Source organism: Prunus avium, chromosome 5, assembly GCF_965620075.1.
Source record: "Prunus avium chromosome 5, drPruAviu1.hap1.1, whole genome shotgun sequence".
NCBI classification, from domain to species: Eukaryota; Viridiplantae; Streptophyta; class Magnoliopsida; order Rosales; family Rosaceae; genus Prunus; species Prunus avium.
The window spans coordinates 10,806,306-10,825,695 of NC_142288.1; the positions used below are offsets into that span (position 1 = coordinate 10,806,306).

Below are 19,390 nucleotides of genomic sequence, written 5' to 3' on the forward strand. Positions count from 1 at the left end.
TTTAGCAAAACCCTAGGTCAAATATTTCCTCTCATTTGGGGATTATTTGATTTGGGGATTCTTGCCTTCAATTACGGATTTGATTCTCATTAAATCCCTAATTGATTTAAATCTCCTAAAATCAGAAAAATAATTCATTTCCCAACAAGGATTATTTTTCTCCAAACCGTAACCCTATGAGGCTCTATAAATACGAGGTTATGCAAGGCATGAGGTAAGCCATTTTAAGCTCACAAAAATACTGCAGAAATCCCCTCCTTGCCTCCTCCTCTCTCTCTCTCTCTCTCTCTCTCTCTCTCTCTCTCTCTCTCTCTCTCTCTCTCTTACACAAGGCTTAGACCACCACACACGGCTCCGGCCGCCCGGTTCACACCATACATACATCTCCGTACCCTTTTTAGCTCTTATTTCTCTACGAATCAATTGAACTAACTTAGGCATCGGAGGGCCTTTGGCCAATACCCCCCGGGTGAGGTCCTCTTATTCCAATCTATTTTGCAAGGAGAAAGAGACAATGAAGAAGAAAGAGGAATCAATCGATCGAATATTCTCGTGGGACGAAATTTGATCCCACAAATTGGTGCTTTCATTGAGAGCACGAGATATACTTAAAGCGTGCTCCAAACTTGTTTTTCATACTTTGCTCCCATCGACCATGGTTGATACGAGACGTACGAGGAGCAATACCACCACGATGGGTCCTAACCCTCCATCTCATGACACCGTGGAGGAGAACTTGTTGCTGCCGCATGGGATTGCAGCAGATTCCGCCTCATAGCCACCTCCCGTGGTGGCCAGCACCTTGCAACCTCAAGTTGCAACTGCTTGAGTCACTTAACTGTGTCTGGCCACCACGCAGCAGCGCACAGCCGCTGTCGGAATGTAGCAACAGGGCATGACAGCTGTTGGAACACAACAGTAGCAGCACCTCACAGCCACTGCTGGAACGCAGCAGCAGCATACAGAAGTTGCTGGAATGCAGCAACAACACTCGACCACCGCCGGAACCGCAGCGCTGCACTGCCTTATGGCCTCCTCCTCCAACTTGCAACTGCAAGCGTTGGCTGTCAGAGTTGTAGCACAACCACACGACCTTGTGGCTTCCACCGCCATGCAATCGTAGGGACCAAGTGTTGCCACTACCATCCATGACGGGACCGCCGTCCATGGCTACCTCAATACCTTCTCGGGTCATCCCCCGGTCTTGGAACAAATCCACTCGCTCCCTCCTTTGCAACCACACTTGATGTATGCACCCGTGTACGCATCTAATGAAGCCCTAGCCCATATGCCATTAGGCTCGATCCACACCTCTCTTCCCGACCTACGCAATCAAGTGGGCCTTAATTCATGAGTTGATCAACTCGCGGAGAGGGTTGACTACCAAAACAATCTAATTGGCCAACTACTCAGGCAGATCAACTTGAATCAAGGCCTTGACCTGGGAGCCCGTGAGGAGGAGAGAAGGATCTGCGAGCATAGCGGCGAGCATTTTGAGGGATCCCAGACTAGTCGAGCAAGCCATGCATGTGGAAGACGTCGAGAAGCTCATAAACGACCGACTTCGAAACTTAAAGATTGGCGGAAATTTCAAAGATGCTCTACGTAGGGAAGTGGACCAAGCAAACTCTACGCCTTTCACAGCTGAAATTGAGCAGGCTGCTCCCCCGAAGCGATTCTCAACGCCTTCGTTTACACATTTCAAAGTGGATTCCGATCCCGAGAGCCATTTGAAAAACTGCAAAAGTGTTATGATCCTCTACAGGGTCGATGACATGCTAATGTGCAAGGTGTTTGCAATGACCTTGCAAGGAGCAGCCCAAGACTTGTTCCACACCCTACCATCTAGGTCGATCAGTAGCTTTAAGGAGCTGGCTTACGTCTTCACCAAAGAATACACTTCTTACCGGACGATCAAGAAGAACCCTGACCACCAGTACAACCTGCGCAAGAAGTTCGATGAATCCCTTCGAGATTACATCAAGATGTTCAAAGTAGAAAAGGCCAACACTGTAGGATGCAACGACTGAATCGCGTCCTCTGCTTTCAAGAAAGGTCTTCCAGCTGAGCATGACTTATACTGCGAGCAGATTATCACTCCCTGCCAGACTCTGGCAGAGGTCTTCGTGACTGCAGAACGCTGTGCCTTCCATGGGACGCATGGGCACACTACGAATAATTGCTTTGCTTGGAAAGTGCACCTCAAAGAACTCATGAGAGAAGGTCACTGCACGGAATTCATTGCGAAGCAGGCCATCCGACAGATTGAGGACCACAATACCACCAAGGAGCCACCCTAGAATGTCATAAGGATTAACACAATCCTAGCCGACGTCGAGGAGTCTGTGCTGACCAATAAAGAAAAGAAGAGAAGATCAAACAGGCCATTGTGATGTCCCAAATCTCGATCGGCCTTCCACCAGCAGAAGACGATCCCGTGATCGGGTTCTGAAAGAAAGATCTAATCGGCCTCAATATGCCACACAACGATGACCTTGTCATCAGCATTCAAATCGCTCAGGCCATGGTCGACCGAATCCATGCAGACGAGGGCAGTGCAGTCAATATCTTGCAACTACTAGTCATCTAGCAGATGGGCTTGGAGACAAGGATCAACAAATCAACCTGGTCGCTGACTGGCTTTAATGGCACAGCAACGGTTACTGTGGGCATGATAGATCTTGACGTTTACTCCCCACTTATAATCAGCTCGCAAACATTCATGGTCATTGATGTAGTCTCACCCTACAACGACATTCTAGGCAAACCATGGATCGGCAAGATCAACGCCATTACCTCCACCACACATAAAAAAATCCGCTACCCAATCCTTGGGGGCGGTATCAGCCAGATCGATAACGATCAGGCAATGGCGAGGAAATGCTCGGCTTAAGGGCTGAAGAAAAGCAAGCAAATACAGTTCCTCCATTTGAATCAGGTAGATCTGAAGGGAGTATAACAAGAAGATTTCGCTTCTAATGGTCGAGCAGGCCAGAAAGGAAAGGGAATAGCTACCCCCTTATAGAAATTAAAGCATCAGGACCAAGCCGAGGGAATCCGTCTGAAAGTCTCTTATGAAGAATGATGGAAACTCGAAGAGGACGTCAAGCTAGTACCCTTGGATCTTGACAAGCCAGAGAGAAAAGCGCGGATCGGCTCGCACCTAAGCCAGGAAGAGAAGGCAGAGCTTGCAGCCTTCCTCCAGAACAACAAAGACGTATTTGCATGGTCGCCATCCGATATGACAGGCATCAATCCCCAGATCATCTGCCATCGCCTCCATGTCAACCCAGCTGTCAAGCCAGTAGCGCAAAAGAGACGCAACTTCGCTCCCAAGCGAGTCGCCATCATTGAAGTTGAGATTGACAAGCTCTTAGCTGCCAGTTTCGGAGAAGAAGTCTCTTACACAGAGTGGCATGCGAATGTTGTCCTAGTAGCAAAGAAAGATAAAGGCCTATGGAGAGTTTGCGTCGACTACACCGACCTCAACAAGGCATGCCCTAAGGACAACTTTCCATTGCCAAGAATAGATCAGCTCGTCGATTCAACTTTTAGCAATCAGCTGCTCAACTTTATGGATGCCTACTTCGGCTATAATCAAATCCTTATGCACGAGGATGACAAAACAACGACCTCCTTCATCATCGAAAGGAGGACGTATTGCTAAAAAGTCAGGCCCTTTGGGCTGAAGAACGCCGAAGCAACCTACCAAAGGCTAGTGAACAAAATTTTCAAAGAGCAAATCGGTAAGACTATGGAGGTCTACGTAGACGGCATGCTAGTAAAAGCTCCCCAGCTAGCAGACCACATCAAAAACCTTGCCGAAGCATTTAGCCTACTCCGAAAATAGAACATGAAGTTGAATTCGAGCAAATGCACATTTGGAGTCTCATCCGGTCGATTCCTGGGATACTTAGTCACCCAAAGAGGAATAGAGGCACATCCAAATCAAATCAAGGCTATACTCAACATGAAGTCGCCTGCCACAACCAAGGAAATACAAAGTCTAATGGGTAGAGCAACAGCTCTCAACTTATTCCTCTCAAAATCAACCAACAAATGCAGGCCATTCTTCAAAGCCTTGAAGAAAGGGCAAAAGGACAAGTGGGATGAAGAGTGCGAAGTAGCCTTTTAGAGCTTCAAAACCTACCTCACTTCGCCTCCCCTACTCTCAAAACTGATACCAAGCAAAGACTTGTTCATCTACCTGGCGGTGTCCAACTCAGCCGTCAGCTAAGCGCTTATCAGAGAAGAGCTGGGGGCACAACATTCGAGAAGAGCTTAGCTCTCAAAAGCTCTCCTCGACGCAGAGACTCGCTACCTGAAAATGGAGAAGCTCATTTTTTGGCTTGTGGTTTCTGCGAGAAAACTAAGGCCCTACTATCAAGCACGCCGAATAATTGTCGTGACAGAATTTCCTTTGAGATCGATCCTCCACAGCCCCAACGCTTCTCAGCGACTCATGAAATGGACTATCAAATACGACTTCCTACAGTAGCTAAAGATTGTTATAAAAGCTTAGACTTTAGCAGATTTTGTTGTAGAGTTTACTGCGACAGCCGAAAAAGAGAAGCTAGTCACGAGAAACAAGAAGAATTCAGGAGCAGATGATACCTCCCCTGCCAATCCAAACCTGCCCAGAGACATGTGGGAGCAGGGGCAGGTGTCCCAACTAATCACGAATCAAGCCACAGGCGAGTACATGGCAAAACACCTGGGAATGATCCGATACCTTGACAAAGTCCAAGGACTTCTGAAGGAATTCCCCACTTTCACCATCCAACAAGTTCCACGGGTAGAAAACACTCATGCAGATGCATTGGCAAGCCTACGATCAGTGCTGGATACCCAATTCAGACGCTCCATCCCGGTCTAACACCTTGACTGACCAAGCATCGAAGAAATAGAGCCGATCGATACAATGCAGATGGACGAGTACCCCAGCTGGCAAGACCCCATCATCGACTACTTGATGAACGGAAATCTGCCAAGGGACAAGTTTGAACCTAGGAAGGTCCAGTAGAAGGCTGCGAGATACTACATGCAAGGCAACAAGATCATCTGCAGATCATACTCCGGCCCTCATCTCACCTGCATAAAATACCCTCAAACACTTGAGGTTCTCTTCAAAATTCATGATGGCGTATGTGGTAACCACTCTGGGGGCAGGTCACCCGCCCAGAAGGCTCTAAACATAGGTTATTTTTGGCCTACCATGCGCCACGACTCAATCAAATATGTCAAGAAATGTGATTGCTGCTAGCGGTACAAACTGGTTCCTAACCTGCTTGCCAAAGTCTACCATCCACAAAACAGTCCATGGCCATTCATGCAATGGGCCATTGACTTAGTAGGTCCCTTACCACTATTGCCTGCCAAGAAAGACATGATGATCGTCGCCACTGACTACTTTACTAAATGGATCGAGGCCGAAACATCATCTGCAAGTTTGGCTGCCCGCAATCCCTGGTTATCGACAATGGCTCACAATTCATCGGCAAGCAGATCACTGCCTTCTTTGTAAAATACAAGATCAAGAAACACCTGTCCACCCTAAGGTATCCACAAGGCAATGGACAAGCCGAGGCATTCAACAAAATCATATTGGATTGCCTAAAGAAGAGGTTAGAAGGCTTATATGGGAAAGGGTAGATGATCTCCCTAGAGTACTATGGGCTTATTGCACCACCAAAAGAAGATCTACTGGCGAAACCCCATTCTCCCTCGCCTATGGGATAGAAGCGATCATCCCTCCTCACATCACTGTCCCTTCCATAAACCTTGAGGTGGGCAGTGTTGATCAAAACTTCGAACAGATGAGGCTCAACCTTGACTTACTTGAGGGCGAGCGCGAGAAGACCATTATCCAAGTTGCCTCCTATCAGCAGCAGTCGAAGTCCTACTACGACAAAAGAGCTAAGATCAGACAATTTAAACCTTGCGATCTCGTGCTAAGAAAGACTTTCATCACTGCACCAAGACTAGGGTCAAAGAAGATGAATCCTAACTGGGAGGGTTCTTATGTGATCAGCCGGTCTGGGGGTAGAGGAAGCTACACACTTGACACCATGGATGTAAAGGAAATTCCACGACAATGGAATGCTTACCATCTCCAAAGATATTATCTGTGACGATTCCTCCTATTTGCTCAGTTCCAAGTAGATGACTGAGCATCGCACATTTTTGGAGAAGAGAAGCAACTGCTGGAAGTTCCAGGTTCTTTATTCAGTTATTTCTATTTCGAATAAAGCGATGTAATCTTATGAATATCAATATAAGTTCAGTTTCTCATTCCAGAGTGTCTTAAATGCCCATAAATAAATAAAAAATAGTTGCCTATAAGGGGCGTCCTAAGGGGGACGCAAGGCGATGACCAGAAGCGTCCTACAGGAGACGCATCCCACAAAAAAGCGTCCTCAGGGAGACACAGGGTGCGCTAGGAATTTCCTAAGGGAGATATCCAGGTTCCTATCCGTTTCACAAGGGGGCAGGATAGTCGTACATTTGCCCATAAGGAGCATCCTAAGGGAGACGTAGGGCGATGACTAGAAGCGTCCTACGAGAGACGCAGCCCGCAAAGAAGCGTCCTCAAGGAGACACAGGGTGAGCCAGGAATTTCCTAAGGGAGGTCTTCATGCTTCCTAAGGGAGATATCAGCATTCTTGTGCTCAATACGGATGAAGGCATCTTTTCGACTAGCCAAGTCAGAAACAGAAGAGCTAAGCTCAGAATCCTTCTCAACAAGGGAGCTTTTCAGCTCAGATATCATCGCCCTCAAATTAGATGTTTTCTTCTAATAACAGGTCTGCTCGGCAGAAAGCTTGCTGGCTAGTTCAACATTCTTCTTTACCAACTCGCTGAGCTAAGCAGAAGAAGGGCAACAACAGACGAGTTCCAGATAGTCTCAACAGCAAAAACTAGTCCATTTTGAAGCAGATGAAATGTTGCTTCCTTTTGTTTTTCCAAGGAAAGACTCGAGAAAGTGTCAAGATGGGCGCCTGACGGATGTGATTAACTAGCTCAGCACAAGTGGACGAGCTTGACAGAAAGTTTGTCTTGAGCAAATCAGACATGCCTGCATCCCCTGCAGGGCTGGACTTGTCCACCTTGGGATCAACCGCTGACGTTGCAAAAGAACCTTTCGCCCGGGCAGATGACTCTCTCGCCTTCTTAGCCTCTGCCAACCTCACCTCCAAAGGTGTTAATGATGTAGAATCAACTCCACGCTTGACTGCCCGTGACTCAGCAGCTAGATCGTGAGCAGACCTCCTAGTTCGATCTTCATCCTTTGATTGATGCAGACAACCCGAACTTCGAAGAGGAATATCTACATCTCTTTGCCTCTCAGTAGGTGAGTTGGATCGCGCATGGGCTATTTCACGGAGCAGATCATGGTCTTCAAGCTTGTCAGCATGAGGCTTGAGCAGAACATCTCGAGCACTGCGCATACCACCAACCTTCCTACCATTTGCATTAGCAAGCTGTTTAACTCTAGCAGATGATGAAGGAACAACTCCTACTTGAGTCTTCTCAGCAAAAGGAGGTTGTGGCTTCTTCCTCAATGGAGACACATTCTTCACCTGCGAAGAAGTAGCTTCATCTCTTGAAGACTTGACAGTAGCCTTCTTTTTTGAGGGGGATGCAGCAGAACACTCTTCCTGTCTCACAGGCAGATCATCAGGGTTAGGACCATTTTGCTTCCATATCTCAAAATCCTGAGTAGCGGGCAACCCTCTGACTTCCTCTTGATACTCGCTCAATAGCCAGCGCCACTCACGAAACTTAGGAGGGATGTTCAGAGCTCAGCCGACCTTAGCCATGTCCGACCCAAGTTCCAATTTCTTACAGATGTCGCTTGCTACAAGTAGAAGACACAAGTTAATCAGCCAGACTTTAAGAAATTCAAATTAAAAAATAGCAGAACAAAACAAACAAAATGATGTACCGTTGCAATAGGTGATGGAAACTAATGAACTGTCGCCAACATTGCCTTCCCACTGTCCACTGACTTCCAACACGTCGTCGTGCCATACGTGATCTCCTTGACTGAAACTGTCAAACAGCTTGGCATTGTAGATGTGAACTTGGGCGTACTTCTCAAAGCACCTCACTTCAAGAAAGTAGAAGAACTCTCGCACCGTCAACTCCAGCTTAAAGAAACGGCTCAGATTCTCAAAACACATGATCGCCCGGTAGACTTTAGGAGTACACTGACTCAGAGCACACCCCATGGCGCAAAACACCTCCTTAAAAAGCTTTGACAATGGGAAGGTGAAGCCCAAGGAAAAATAAAAGGGACGAAAGGTGATGATCCTAGCATCTGGATCATTCGCATCCACACAAGGCATGTCGTCAGTTAGAGGCTTCGCCAACTTAACATGCACGTCATCAGGAATGACAGAAGCATAAGCGGCCCACCACTTCTAGAACTGAGCTTCGGTTGTAATGCGGTGCAGATTAGCCACGAACCTCTTCATGTACACTTGGGAGCCTCCACACAGATACAAGAGCACTTGGGAGCTTGGAGACTTGCTACCATCTTTAGAAGACATGGTCAACAGACAATTGCAAGAAGAGCAGAAAATTTTGCAAGTTAGAGAAAAAAAAATTAGCAACAGCAAAAAAAAAAAAAAAAAAAAAAAAAAAAAAAAAAAATAATAACAGCAGCAACAAAAACTTTTGAGTAGCTTGGACCAGCCCAAACCGCATGGGGGCAGCCAAGTCTACCACCTTTTCCAAGCACTGCCAACGCGCAGCCCAACGCCAGCTCCAGCACGAAGGCCTAAGTCCCACCTAGCCCAACTCCAATCCAGCGCATCTCAGGCCTGTGCAGCACGCGAGGCCCATCTCGCCTCTTGGCTTGTTCACTCCAACTCCAGCATGCGTGGCCAGCTTGCCTAGCGCAAGCCCCAGTCGCGCACAAGGCCCAGCGCCTTCTTGCCTCAGCTCCAGGCCCAGCGCCTCCACGCCTTCTCTCTGGGCCTAGTGCATGCAGGCCCAATTCCGTTCATCTCTAGGCTTTTCTCATATGCTGGCCAAGCTAGCTTCACTCCAGCCTTCGTCAGCCTCTAGCCATTGGGAGCTTCTAGGGATTGGGAGCTTCTATAGTGAGGGGAAAGTTATAAGGGGTTTTTTTGAGGGGTATGTTAGAGCCGTTGGATTTCATCCAACGGTGAGTTTTTAAAAGATGGTGCATGTAGAACCGGGTTGAAATTTGACCCGTTGGAAACCCAACTTCAGTTGAAGATATTTCCCTCTCTGAAAAATTCAAGAACACAATCCTCTGTTTTTGAATGTAACGCAAACCCAGAATTAGAAAGATCCAAAGCTCCCAAACCCTATAGTCGCTCCATTGTCATCAGCTCCTTGGGAGGCCTGCGATCTATGGCATCCTCGGTATGACGATTAATGGCTCTTATCTAGCTATTGCCCTGTTTTGATTCTATGGCTGAAGTGAAAACCCCTTCTCTTTTTCGTTCAGCACACGAGATTCCAGATGAAAGCAAAGTAGCATATCTGGTTCTGTAGCTAGACACCGCAGCAGCATTTGTTCCTCGATTGTGGTAGAGATGGAGTCTCCACTACCAAAGAGTCTTCTCTAATGTCCACCACATTCTCTTAAGCTGATTGACTTTGGAGCTCCCGCTTGAGTTTGAGAGGTAAGTTTACTGTTGCTGGATTGATTTTATTGGGTTTGGTTTGTTTTTTGTGAGGGTGAGAAATTCGTCATTTGTGGCATCAATAATGCGTCATTTCTGCGGTCAATAATGTGTTATTCTGCCGTCAATAATGCGTCAGTTTTCTGTCCATAATGCGTCATTTCCTTATGAATATTCAATATATTTAGTTGATTGTTTTTGGTGGGGGTGAGAAATTATAAAATGTAGGTAAAAGATCCTAAACTTAGGCTTAATGGCATTAGGAGTAAGCATTTGGAGAGGATATTGGGAGAAGTTCTGTAATTGCTGGTTTGAATTACATTTGTGTTCTTAGTTGAACATGTTGGTTGTAATGTTATTTTTTCCAGATTATTGCACAAGAGATGACGTAACTATTATTAAATTTTGTGTAATAATGGCTCTTACAAACAAGCTAGGCTATGCGTCTTTTTTGTGTCAATTTGGGCAATGTTTTGTGTAAGTGGAATGCATTGATATGTTGTAATGCAGTAATGATTGATTAATGAATTAATATTTGCTATGCGGTGATATAGAAGTAGTTCAAAAATATATGTGGGTAAAATGTCTGGGGGCTCAGAGAGTGATGACTGTGTAACAGCTAATGGGATGGTTTACATTCCTGAAGTCAGAAATGAGGAAACACCAGCGGTTGGGATGAAGTTCGACTCGCTTGACCTCGCTTATAATTTCTATAACAGATATGCATTCTTGGCTGGCTTTGGTATTCGACTTCATTCCAGCTTTAGGGGGACAAATAAGAAAGAGATTCTGAGGAAAGAATTTGTTTGTTGCAAACAAGGTGCATACAGGAAAGATGAAACTCGGGAGAGAAAAAGACAGCGGGGAATAAGTAGATGCAATTGCAAAGCTAAGATTGTGGTTGTGAAGACAAATGGGAGCAAGAAGTATGCCATCTCTCTTTTTGCAGAGGGACACAATCATAAGATGATAGCCTTAGAAAGAGTGCATTTATTGAGATCACACCGTCGTATTTCGGATTCTACAAAAGTACTTACGAAACAGTTGGGTTCGGTTAATATCCCCATTCATCAGAAGGTAAGTATTTTCGAGGTGCAATCCGGAGGAATGGATAAAATCGGCTTTATCAAAAAGGATATTTACAATCTTGAATGTAGTGTGAATGGGAAGCTGAGGAACCACGATGTTGAACTAGTGACCGAGTATTTTATGGCTGAACAGAAAAAAAAATGAGGCTTTTTATTTCAAGATTGAGGGAGATGGCGAAGACAGGTTTAGTCGATGTTTTTGGGCAGATGCAACTTCTAGACGGGCATACCGGTTGTATGGAGATGTTGTATTCGAAACCACATTCAACACGAATCGATACGACTTGACATTTGCACCAATATTGGGAGTTAATAACCATGGTCAGACAATTGTCTTAGCATGCACATTTTTGAGCAAGGAAACGACTGAGTCGTTTATTTGGATGTTTGAGGAGTTTAAGAAAGCCATGCAAGGTGGCGAACCTAAAACAATCATTACAGATCAAGATGCGGCCATCACCAGAGCGATTTCAATAGCCTTCCCGACTACATTTCATCGGCTTTGCATATGGCACATCACATCAAAGTTCCATGTTAAGTTACCACATTCTGCTTATAAGGAGTATTGGCGTGAATTTCAGAAAGCCATATGGGATACTGACAATAAGGATGAGTTTGATGCAAAGTGGAATATTGTGGTTACAAAGGCTGGTTTGACTGACCATCAATGGCTAAGTTCAATGTTTGATTTAAGGGAATCTTGGGTTCCAGCCTACGCACGAGACTTTTTTGCCGCTGGAATGTCAAGCAGCCAAAGAGCGGAAGGTTCTCATGCTTTCTTCAAGCAATACATATCAAGGAGAAATTCGTTGATGGATTTCATAATACGATTTGAGAGGGCACTTTCCCATCAACGTCAAAAAGAGTTAGCTGCTGATCACGTAGATGCATTTGAAGTGGCTCAATGTATTCTACTGATAGGCTTTTTTGTACCTGCGCAAACAAGGTTAAAACTCCTATAAAACTTGCAAGAATGACAAGGTTATTGTAGTATAAATGATTCTCGCAAGATCGTTCTCCGCAGGGATTATTAAATAACTCGTGTCAAACCAAATTCTAATTAATTATTGTAAAAGAGAAATTTGAGAAGTTTGATTTGAAGACCTTAAATTAAAGCGAATTTAACTAATAAAAATAAGGCAATAAGCAAACTTAAAACTCAGGGCAAGAGAAACAATTGTGTTTTTAGAAATCAAATTAAGAAAGCACTAGGGATCCGCCGTCACCTTAACAATCCTATATAGTTCTCCCAATTACTTATGACCTATACATGCATATTTTGAAGGTTAGGTGTTCCTAATATATGCCTACTTGGACCCCCAACATAGACCGTATATCACACATGCAATCCGTCTGTGGTATTCAGATCAAATCTAAACATACATGACTCATTAAGTTCTGTGAAACCTTTTGAAAAACCATGCAACCCTTAAGACGTGGTATTCATCCTAAGTGAACTTGCACATATTAATCACAAGAAGCCTTCGTCAATTTCAGGGACAGACCTCCGACCAAAACTGCATCAAATTACTTTTCTAAACATCCTAATGGTGATCAAGCATCAAGACACTTAGATAGTTTAACCCAGTGATGAATAATTCGAAAACTTGCATGCATATAATCATAAGAAAATTGGATAGAAACTACATATTCTTGCTAAGGCTCGTGGCCTCACCCTAGCAAAAGAGAGTTAGTTACGCATGTTCATAACTAAAACCAAATAAAATATCATTCGAATGAATAAGAATAAAAACACCGTGAAGAAGAAGTTCTTCGAAAATCCTCGCAAAAGTCGCGTTCAAAAGCCAAAAGAGAAGTCCCTAAAATTTCTGTGAAAAATAACTTAAATACCTCCTAAAAACCAGCTACCCAATCCCCACAAGGAAACTAGGTTAAAATAAAATAATACTAGGATATAAAGTCCAAATTGGATTTGGAGAATCTGCCCCCAATCTGCCCAGCCACGTTTTGGCCTCAAATCTGCTCCAAATCCAGCCCAATATAGCTCGTTTTAAAGATAAAAACGTTCTAAACACTTCTCCAGAAGGCCACGAACCCATCTGAGGTCATCTTGGGCTCCAAAACACAATAAAAGCCCAAATCGTCACTATTCCAGCACCGCGCACTGCTCCTTTATTTTATCGCCAGAAAATAACCGCTTGGTAGAAAAGTCTGAAATTTTGATACGATCAAGCCAAGTAACTCACGAACGTCCTCCAACTGGAATTATTCCAAAATTCGTCCATTTGATTATGTTTTGCTCCAGAGAAAGTCGAAAGTCCTATATTGAGAAAACAATTCAAAGTATCAAAATTCTTCCAAAATATGAACCAAAATGTACCAAGAACGGGGTTAAATATATAATATAAAATATACCCATCATCTACCAATGCCAATGAACAAACAAATGGCTACCTTGTACACAAGGGCAATGTTTCAAAAGTTTGAGAAAGAACTAATACAAAGTACAGCATGTTTCCTAGAGCTCAAAACAGAGGATGCTTCAAAAGTTGTCTTTAATGTGAGCGAAAGGAAAAATTGGCAAACAAGAGTGGCAGAAGTCGTATATGTCAAAGATTCTGACCACGCATCGTGTAGCTGCAAGAAATTTGAATTTGTTGGGATTATTTGCAAGCACATCCTAGCATTGTTCAGAAGGGGCCAGATTGAATATATGCCCGATAAATATATTTTGAAAAGGTGGAAGAAAACTGCGAAAGCTGGATTGGTGTCAGATGCAAATGGCAACGAAATTAAAGACTCTGCAGATCCTGGTCTTTTAATAAAGCGGAGTACAATGTCCCGACTTGCTTCAGATGTGGTTGATGATGCATTAATTTGTGAAGAAGGATGTGAGCTAGTGTCAGAGACTCTAAAAAGTTTGCGGGTGAAGTTGAAGTTGTTGAAGGATGGACCAAGTAATAACGAAGTTGGAGGGTCTAGCTCTCAAACACAATATATGAAAGACCCTAAGAGAGTAAGGTGCAAAGGAAGGTGGAAACAAGTAACGGGAGCAAAGGAAAAGCCAATGAAGCGAGGGATTCGACACTGTCGGGAGTGTGGAGACATTGGTCATGATAGAAGACAATGCCCAAGAAATTTGAACGCACCGTAAGATGTTAAAACTATTTATAATAACACCTAAAATTTGAATAGTTAAATTTTTTATGTGCTTGTGTTTGGTGTTTATGCAGGACATCACCGTCAAACAATGAGGAATCAACTCCAATAGATCTCAGTGACCCATTATTCGACGAATTTTACAGGATGCACGGACCTACCGAATGATTTATGTTTGTATTATACAAAGGCCGGTTGTTATGAAGGCTAATGATCAGGTTAAGTTTTCTATATGCAGTTTTATTTTATTTGTTTGTTCATGTCCACTGATAAGCTTTTACTTTGTCCACTGCTAATTGAAATGGAAATTTGGTTGGTTTACTTCTTGCATGAAATTTGGACACATGTTAATTTTACATGTCTTTTCCCTATTTGGAAATTTTCATAGACATTTGATAAAGTATCAAATTTTGAGTTTTGTGAAGAAGCAATGACTTTTACCATGTACAATGGGTAGTTTATGCTGAATTATGAATGAGTGACATAGATTCATTGATTATATCACAGGGTAATGTAGCATTTCCAGCAGGGAGCTGTTGTTTCCATCAGCAGTAATGATTTCCAGCACGAATCATTTCTAGCAACACTAATCATTTACAGCAGCAACCAATTTTTCCTAATGTTATGTTCTAGTGCTTGACTGGTTATTAAGATCTGACCTTGACTATGAAGCAATATTGGTGCACGATTTTGTAAACATTCGTACCTGAAGGATACTTGAAATTTGCACTATGTTGGAACACAATGATTAGAAATCAGCGTGTAAAATACAAACTACAATACAACATCTTCTATGCATGATAAGTACATTGCAGCTAATCACATTTCGAATGCTTGGAGAATATTAAAGTGTACACCAACATTTCAACTACTCGTAATTTCGCACACACAAGAAAATTACATTGCAAAGCATTTTATGTGCTCCCTCTTAGCAATATCACGATCACCCCAACGAACTGAACAATGGTAGCCATATTCACTCGGTCGTATGGGTCAGCTTTTTCCGAGCAGCTTGCACGTGCTTATGGTCACTCGTGTCCCCACTCATATAGATGAAATAAATATTCAGCAATATTTGTAATATTTTGTTATATAAATAACCCATAAATCATTCACCAAAGAATGTATAGCACATTGGCATGTAAAGTGAATAAGGAGAGTGTTACTTATGACTGACGTGTCAATTTTTTGAAAAAAGTACGCCATCTGTTTAATGTGAAGGGACATGATAATGCGACTTTACTGATTCCCAACGCGTGGTGATATTGACAACTTATTGAATAATATTTCAGTTTTTGCAAAATACAATTTTAGACACAAGGAATTGCAATACATAGTCCCAATAATTATATATGAAGCAAATGAAAGTAATACTTGTGTTATTATAAATTAGATAATGAACATTAAGGAAAGATACTTCTAATTTGTCCCAGTTATATGTTGTTGTTTGTACTGTTTCATGTCACACTTTTTCTATCTTTCTTTATATTATATGTTTAGGGAATCCCTCAAAGCAACATATACTGTGAAAAATAAAATATTGTGTGAAGTTCTAATCACTCATATAGACTAGGACAAATATTCAGTACTATTTCAAAATTGCTTGACTGGTGTCAGGCCATCGAACGATGTGATTTGACATGATAGAGATATTTACTATGAACCCAAGACGGAGCCATATTGACAACTTATTGAATAGCGTTGACGTGTTCAAAGATCTAGATGCACGCACACATGATGGCTTCAGAGCATTGTCCAATTATTATATATGTGGATTATTATAACAAAACAGATACGTTTACAGCCTTTTATATGAAAGGAAACTAATTATTGTATTATTAAAACTTAGATAATTAATATTAGGGAAATATACTTGTGATGTTGGTTGTTGCAAAATATATAGCTAGGGTTAAGAGGAAAGTGAGTTATCTAAAGGCATTCAAATTTTTTCTTTATGAAATTGATGATTTCTAGCTTCCCCTAGTTGTATAACGTCACAAGGAGGCCGAAGTAATTTTCGGGGCATTTTTCCAATTTTCCTACTATTTATTTAACTTTTTTCAAGATTTTTGCACTAAAAAAAGCCAAAATAATCGCAAGATGACACCTGGCGCGATCTGAGCGCATCACCTTTCACCACTTGCACAAGTGTACGTCAATACACATGGCCACATCCTTGGTTTTTACCCTAAATTCTTATTTTATTGTTTTTTCTTATGAAATTCATAACTAAATACACAAAAATGATAAAAATGTTTCGAAAATTGATATGAACTCATTGACACTTCATCTTCCTTACTGAATTCCCTGTTTCATGGTTACGCTATATTAATATTTTATTATTATTTACCCTACATTATTATTATATTACTTTTTAGCGTCTACATTTGTTAATTATATTTACTCGAAATTATTATTTTTATTGTTATTTTGAGTGAGAATAGACCATTTCTGGTGTTAATCAGTTTCTCTCTTCTTCAATTTGTTAATTTTTTTTTTCCTTTATTAGGGTGAAGGGATGTTTTGAAAAATAAAAAGAACAAATTACATTCCAAGTATTGTATAACATCAGAAAAAAGTCCATGAATAACCCATTATTTGTATAGCTTAATTTACTGCATCCAAACATTTCATTCATTCATACAAAATTGACGAATTACTGACGACTGACATAATGGTCCCATAAGATAGTTTTACATTGCAAAGCATATTATTTGGTCCCTGTTAGCAATACCACGATCACCCCAACCAACTGAACAGCCGTAGCCGCAATTAGTCAGTCGTATTGGTCGGCTTCTTCCGAGCAGCTTTGACGTGCTTATGCTCACTCATGTCACCACCATCGTCTAGTATCTCTCTCATAGCATCAGGGGATACATAGTCCCAATTATAACTTGTATGAGTAGTTGCCGCAAATGCTCGGAAATTTTCGAATCCTTCGTTGAATGCCATCTCCAGTTCACTATGGTGCTCTTCGCATCGCATATGGTTCATCAAACAACCTTTAATTTCATCATTCATTACTGTATCCAACTCCTCTGCTTTCAACTTCCTTGTATGACTCAACTTCAAGTACTTGTTCTTTTGGAGAACGCTTTGTTAACTCTAATGTGAAGATAAGCCAGAATGGCCTCGTCTTCAACACATTTCTCGTGCCACGAATTGATCAGTCTGGAATATAATCTAGCTTGCTACTGACTGCATGTATTGCCTCTAATGGATCATCAGAGTCCCCCTCACTCCCAAATGATGTTGAAAATGGAAGGGGTCGGCAAGTACAACGTGGAAATGGAGCCTGCAACTCCAATTTTTCATATTCGACTGTGTTGTTGGCGCCTGAAGAGGATGACATGCTTGAATAATCCTATTTGTTTTTAGAGGATGAGGATTGCATATGCAATTTCGTTTGAGGAAGGGGACATAGCTTTATAGACCAACATACTAAAGCTTGCGTGTAGTCAACATATGTACTTTATTTCAATTTTTAAAAAGAGGTGTCAGGTTTTGCTTTTCAAGCATGTCAACCTCATTACACCACTGTCAGTGGTTGAAAGAAACTCAATGGAAGTGACATCTAGTTAGTGAACCCAACCACAGTGGTTAGGATTAAACTTAGATTGTATCAGACAAAAAATTAATTTATACATTGTCAACTAAATATTTTTTGGCGGGAACCTTTTTATTGGTATTACTATCACATCCTTCATAGAAACTCTCCCTCCACGAAAAACTGACTCCTCCACCGAATCTCTCTCCATCGACTGAAACTCTCTCCTCCACAGAAACTCTCTCCCTCCATAGAATGGATTTACTAACCAAGTTTGATGTCAGCATAATAAACACCCCTCCAAACAAAGACCGCCTTCGACACGCAAGTGAGTCACCAGATAAGCAGTGTCACATTCCTAGACAGAATGACCATTTTGTTGGAAGTTTTGAGTCTGAAAGGGTTCTTGTATTCTGGAAGGAGAGGCATCTTCAACTTGGTGATGAAATCCAAAGGGCAAGGGCACGTTTGGCATTTGTTGAAGGCCAAATTGAAGATGACAAAAGGCAGGCCAATCTGGATAGGGCGAAGTTGCAGCGCATGAAGCGTAGACACAAACGACTTCAGAGTGTAGCTGTTCAAAAATACAAGAACTCATCTAATGCAGTGGAGTCAAAGAAGCGTGTGATGCAAGCTGGATTCGACTACTTCCGGTCCTATGCAAAACTCATCGTACCCGAGTTTGATTGGTCATCTATTACCTTTTCCGACGTTAATAAATATACTCACCAAGGGAAGTAACCATTTTGGTTATCGTGTTTGAGCAGAGGCAAATCAGTGGAATTGGAATTTTCGTTCAACTCTGCTTCAAACCTATTTTGATGCTTACTATTATGGAAGATTTCAACCTTCATATTTTGATGTCTTTAATGATGAGAACACGTGATGCAACGTGGCCATCTACTTCAGTCATATGTCGCTACCATGTCCATTTTTGTGTGATCACGTATCAGATTTGGACATGGTTGCATCATATGCAATGTTGCCTTTATTTATTATATGTTAGGGCAAGGTTTATGGAAAAGCATTTGTGAGTGCGTTTGTGACAAGGTTATGTTATTGTTTTTTTGTACTGGTTCATCTCCTACTATTGTTTTCTTCCTTTATATTATATGTTTGTGGAATCCCTCAAAGTTAACATATACTGTGAAAAAAATGCAGAGTGAATATATAATCACTTATATAGACTAGGACAAATATTCACTAATATTTTAAAATTGCTTGAGTGGTGTGAGGTTTTTCAAAAAAGTATGGCATTATTTTATGTGATTGGACATGATGGATATTTTGTACTGATTCCCGATGGACTACTTATTGAATACCTGTGACGGTTCATAACTCTAGACGCAGTTGCATATGGACTACTTATTGAATACCTCTGACGTGTTCAAAGCTCTAGGCGCAGTTGCAATGATGGCTTCAAAGCAGTGTGCAATTATTATATATGTACATTATTATAACAAAACAAAAACAGATTATGTTACATCCTTATATTTGAAAGGAAACTATTTCTTGTCTTATTACAAATTATATAACGAATATTAAGGAAATATACTTGTTAAAGTGAACAAACATATATACTTAGGGTTAAGAGGAAAGTCAGTTCTCTGAAACAATTTGAATTTTTTCATTGCGAAATGGATGCTTTATAGGTTCCTCTAGTTTTATAACGTCACAAGGAGGCCGGAGTAATTTTCGGGGCATTTTTACGATTTTCCGACTATTTATTACAATTTGTTCAAGTTGTTTGCACTAAAAAACCCCAAATAATCGCAAGTTGACACATGGCGCGATCTCAGTGCATACCTTTCACCACTTGCACAAGTGTACGTCAGTTGCAACCAAACATTCTTGCTTTTTACCCTAAATTCTTATTTTATTGTTTTGCCTTACAAAATTCATAACTAAAAACACAAAAATGATAAAAAAAACTTCCGAAAATTGCTACAAATTCATTGAGGCTTCATCTTTCTTAC

General features: G+C 41.9%; 3 protein-coding genes across 3 annotated transcripts; all 3 read left to right on the forward strand.

Annotated features, from left to right (window-relative positions):
* The first annotated feature begins 5,418 nt into the window (after positions 1–5,418).
* On the forward strand, positions 5,419–6,131 carry LOC148294274 (uncharacterized). Its single transcript, XM_088253355.1, has 2 exons — positions 5,419–5,558; positions 5,666–6,131. Exons 1-2 carry the CDS (start codon positions 5,419–5,421, stop codon positions 6,129–6,131), a joined length of 606 nt encoding a protein of 201 aa, XP_088109481.1.
* A 4,110-nt stretch (positions 6,132–10,241) lies between these two features.
* On the forward strand, positions 10,242–11,709 carry LOC148294275 (protein FAR1-RELATED SEQUENCE 5-like). Its single transcript, XM_088253356.1, has 2 exons — positions 10,242–10,861; positions 10,968–11,709. The coding sequence occupies exons 1-2, from the start codon at positions 10,242–10,244 to the stop codon at positions 11,707–11,709; spliced, it is 1,362 nt and encodes a 453-aa protein (XP_088109482.1).
* A 1,427-nt stretch (positions 11,710–13,136) lies between these two features.
* Positions 13,137–14,686, forward strand: LOC110773967 (protein FAR1-RELATED SEQUENCE 5-like). The gene is made up of 3 exons (XM_021978475.2): positions 13,137–13,858; positions 13,942–14,085; positions 14,375–14,686. Exons 1-2 carry the CDS (start codon positions 13,137–13,139, stop codon positions 14,033–14,035), a joined length of 816 nt encoding a protein of 271 aa, XP_021834167.2. The 3' UTR covers positions 14,036–14,085; positions 14,375–14,686.
* Positions 14,687–19,390: the final 4,704 nt, after the last annotated feature.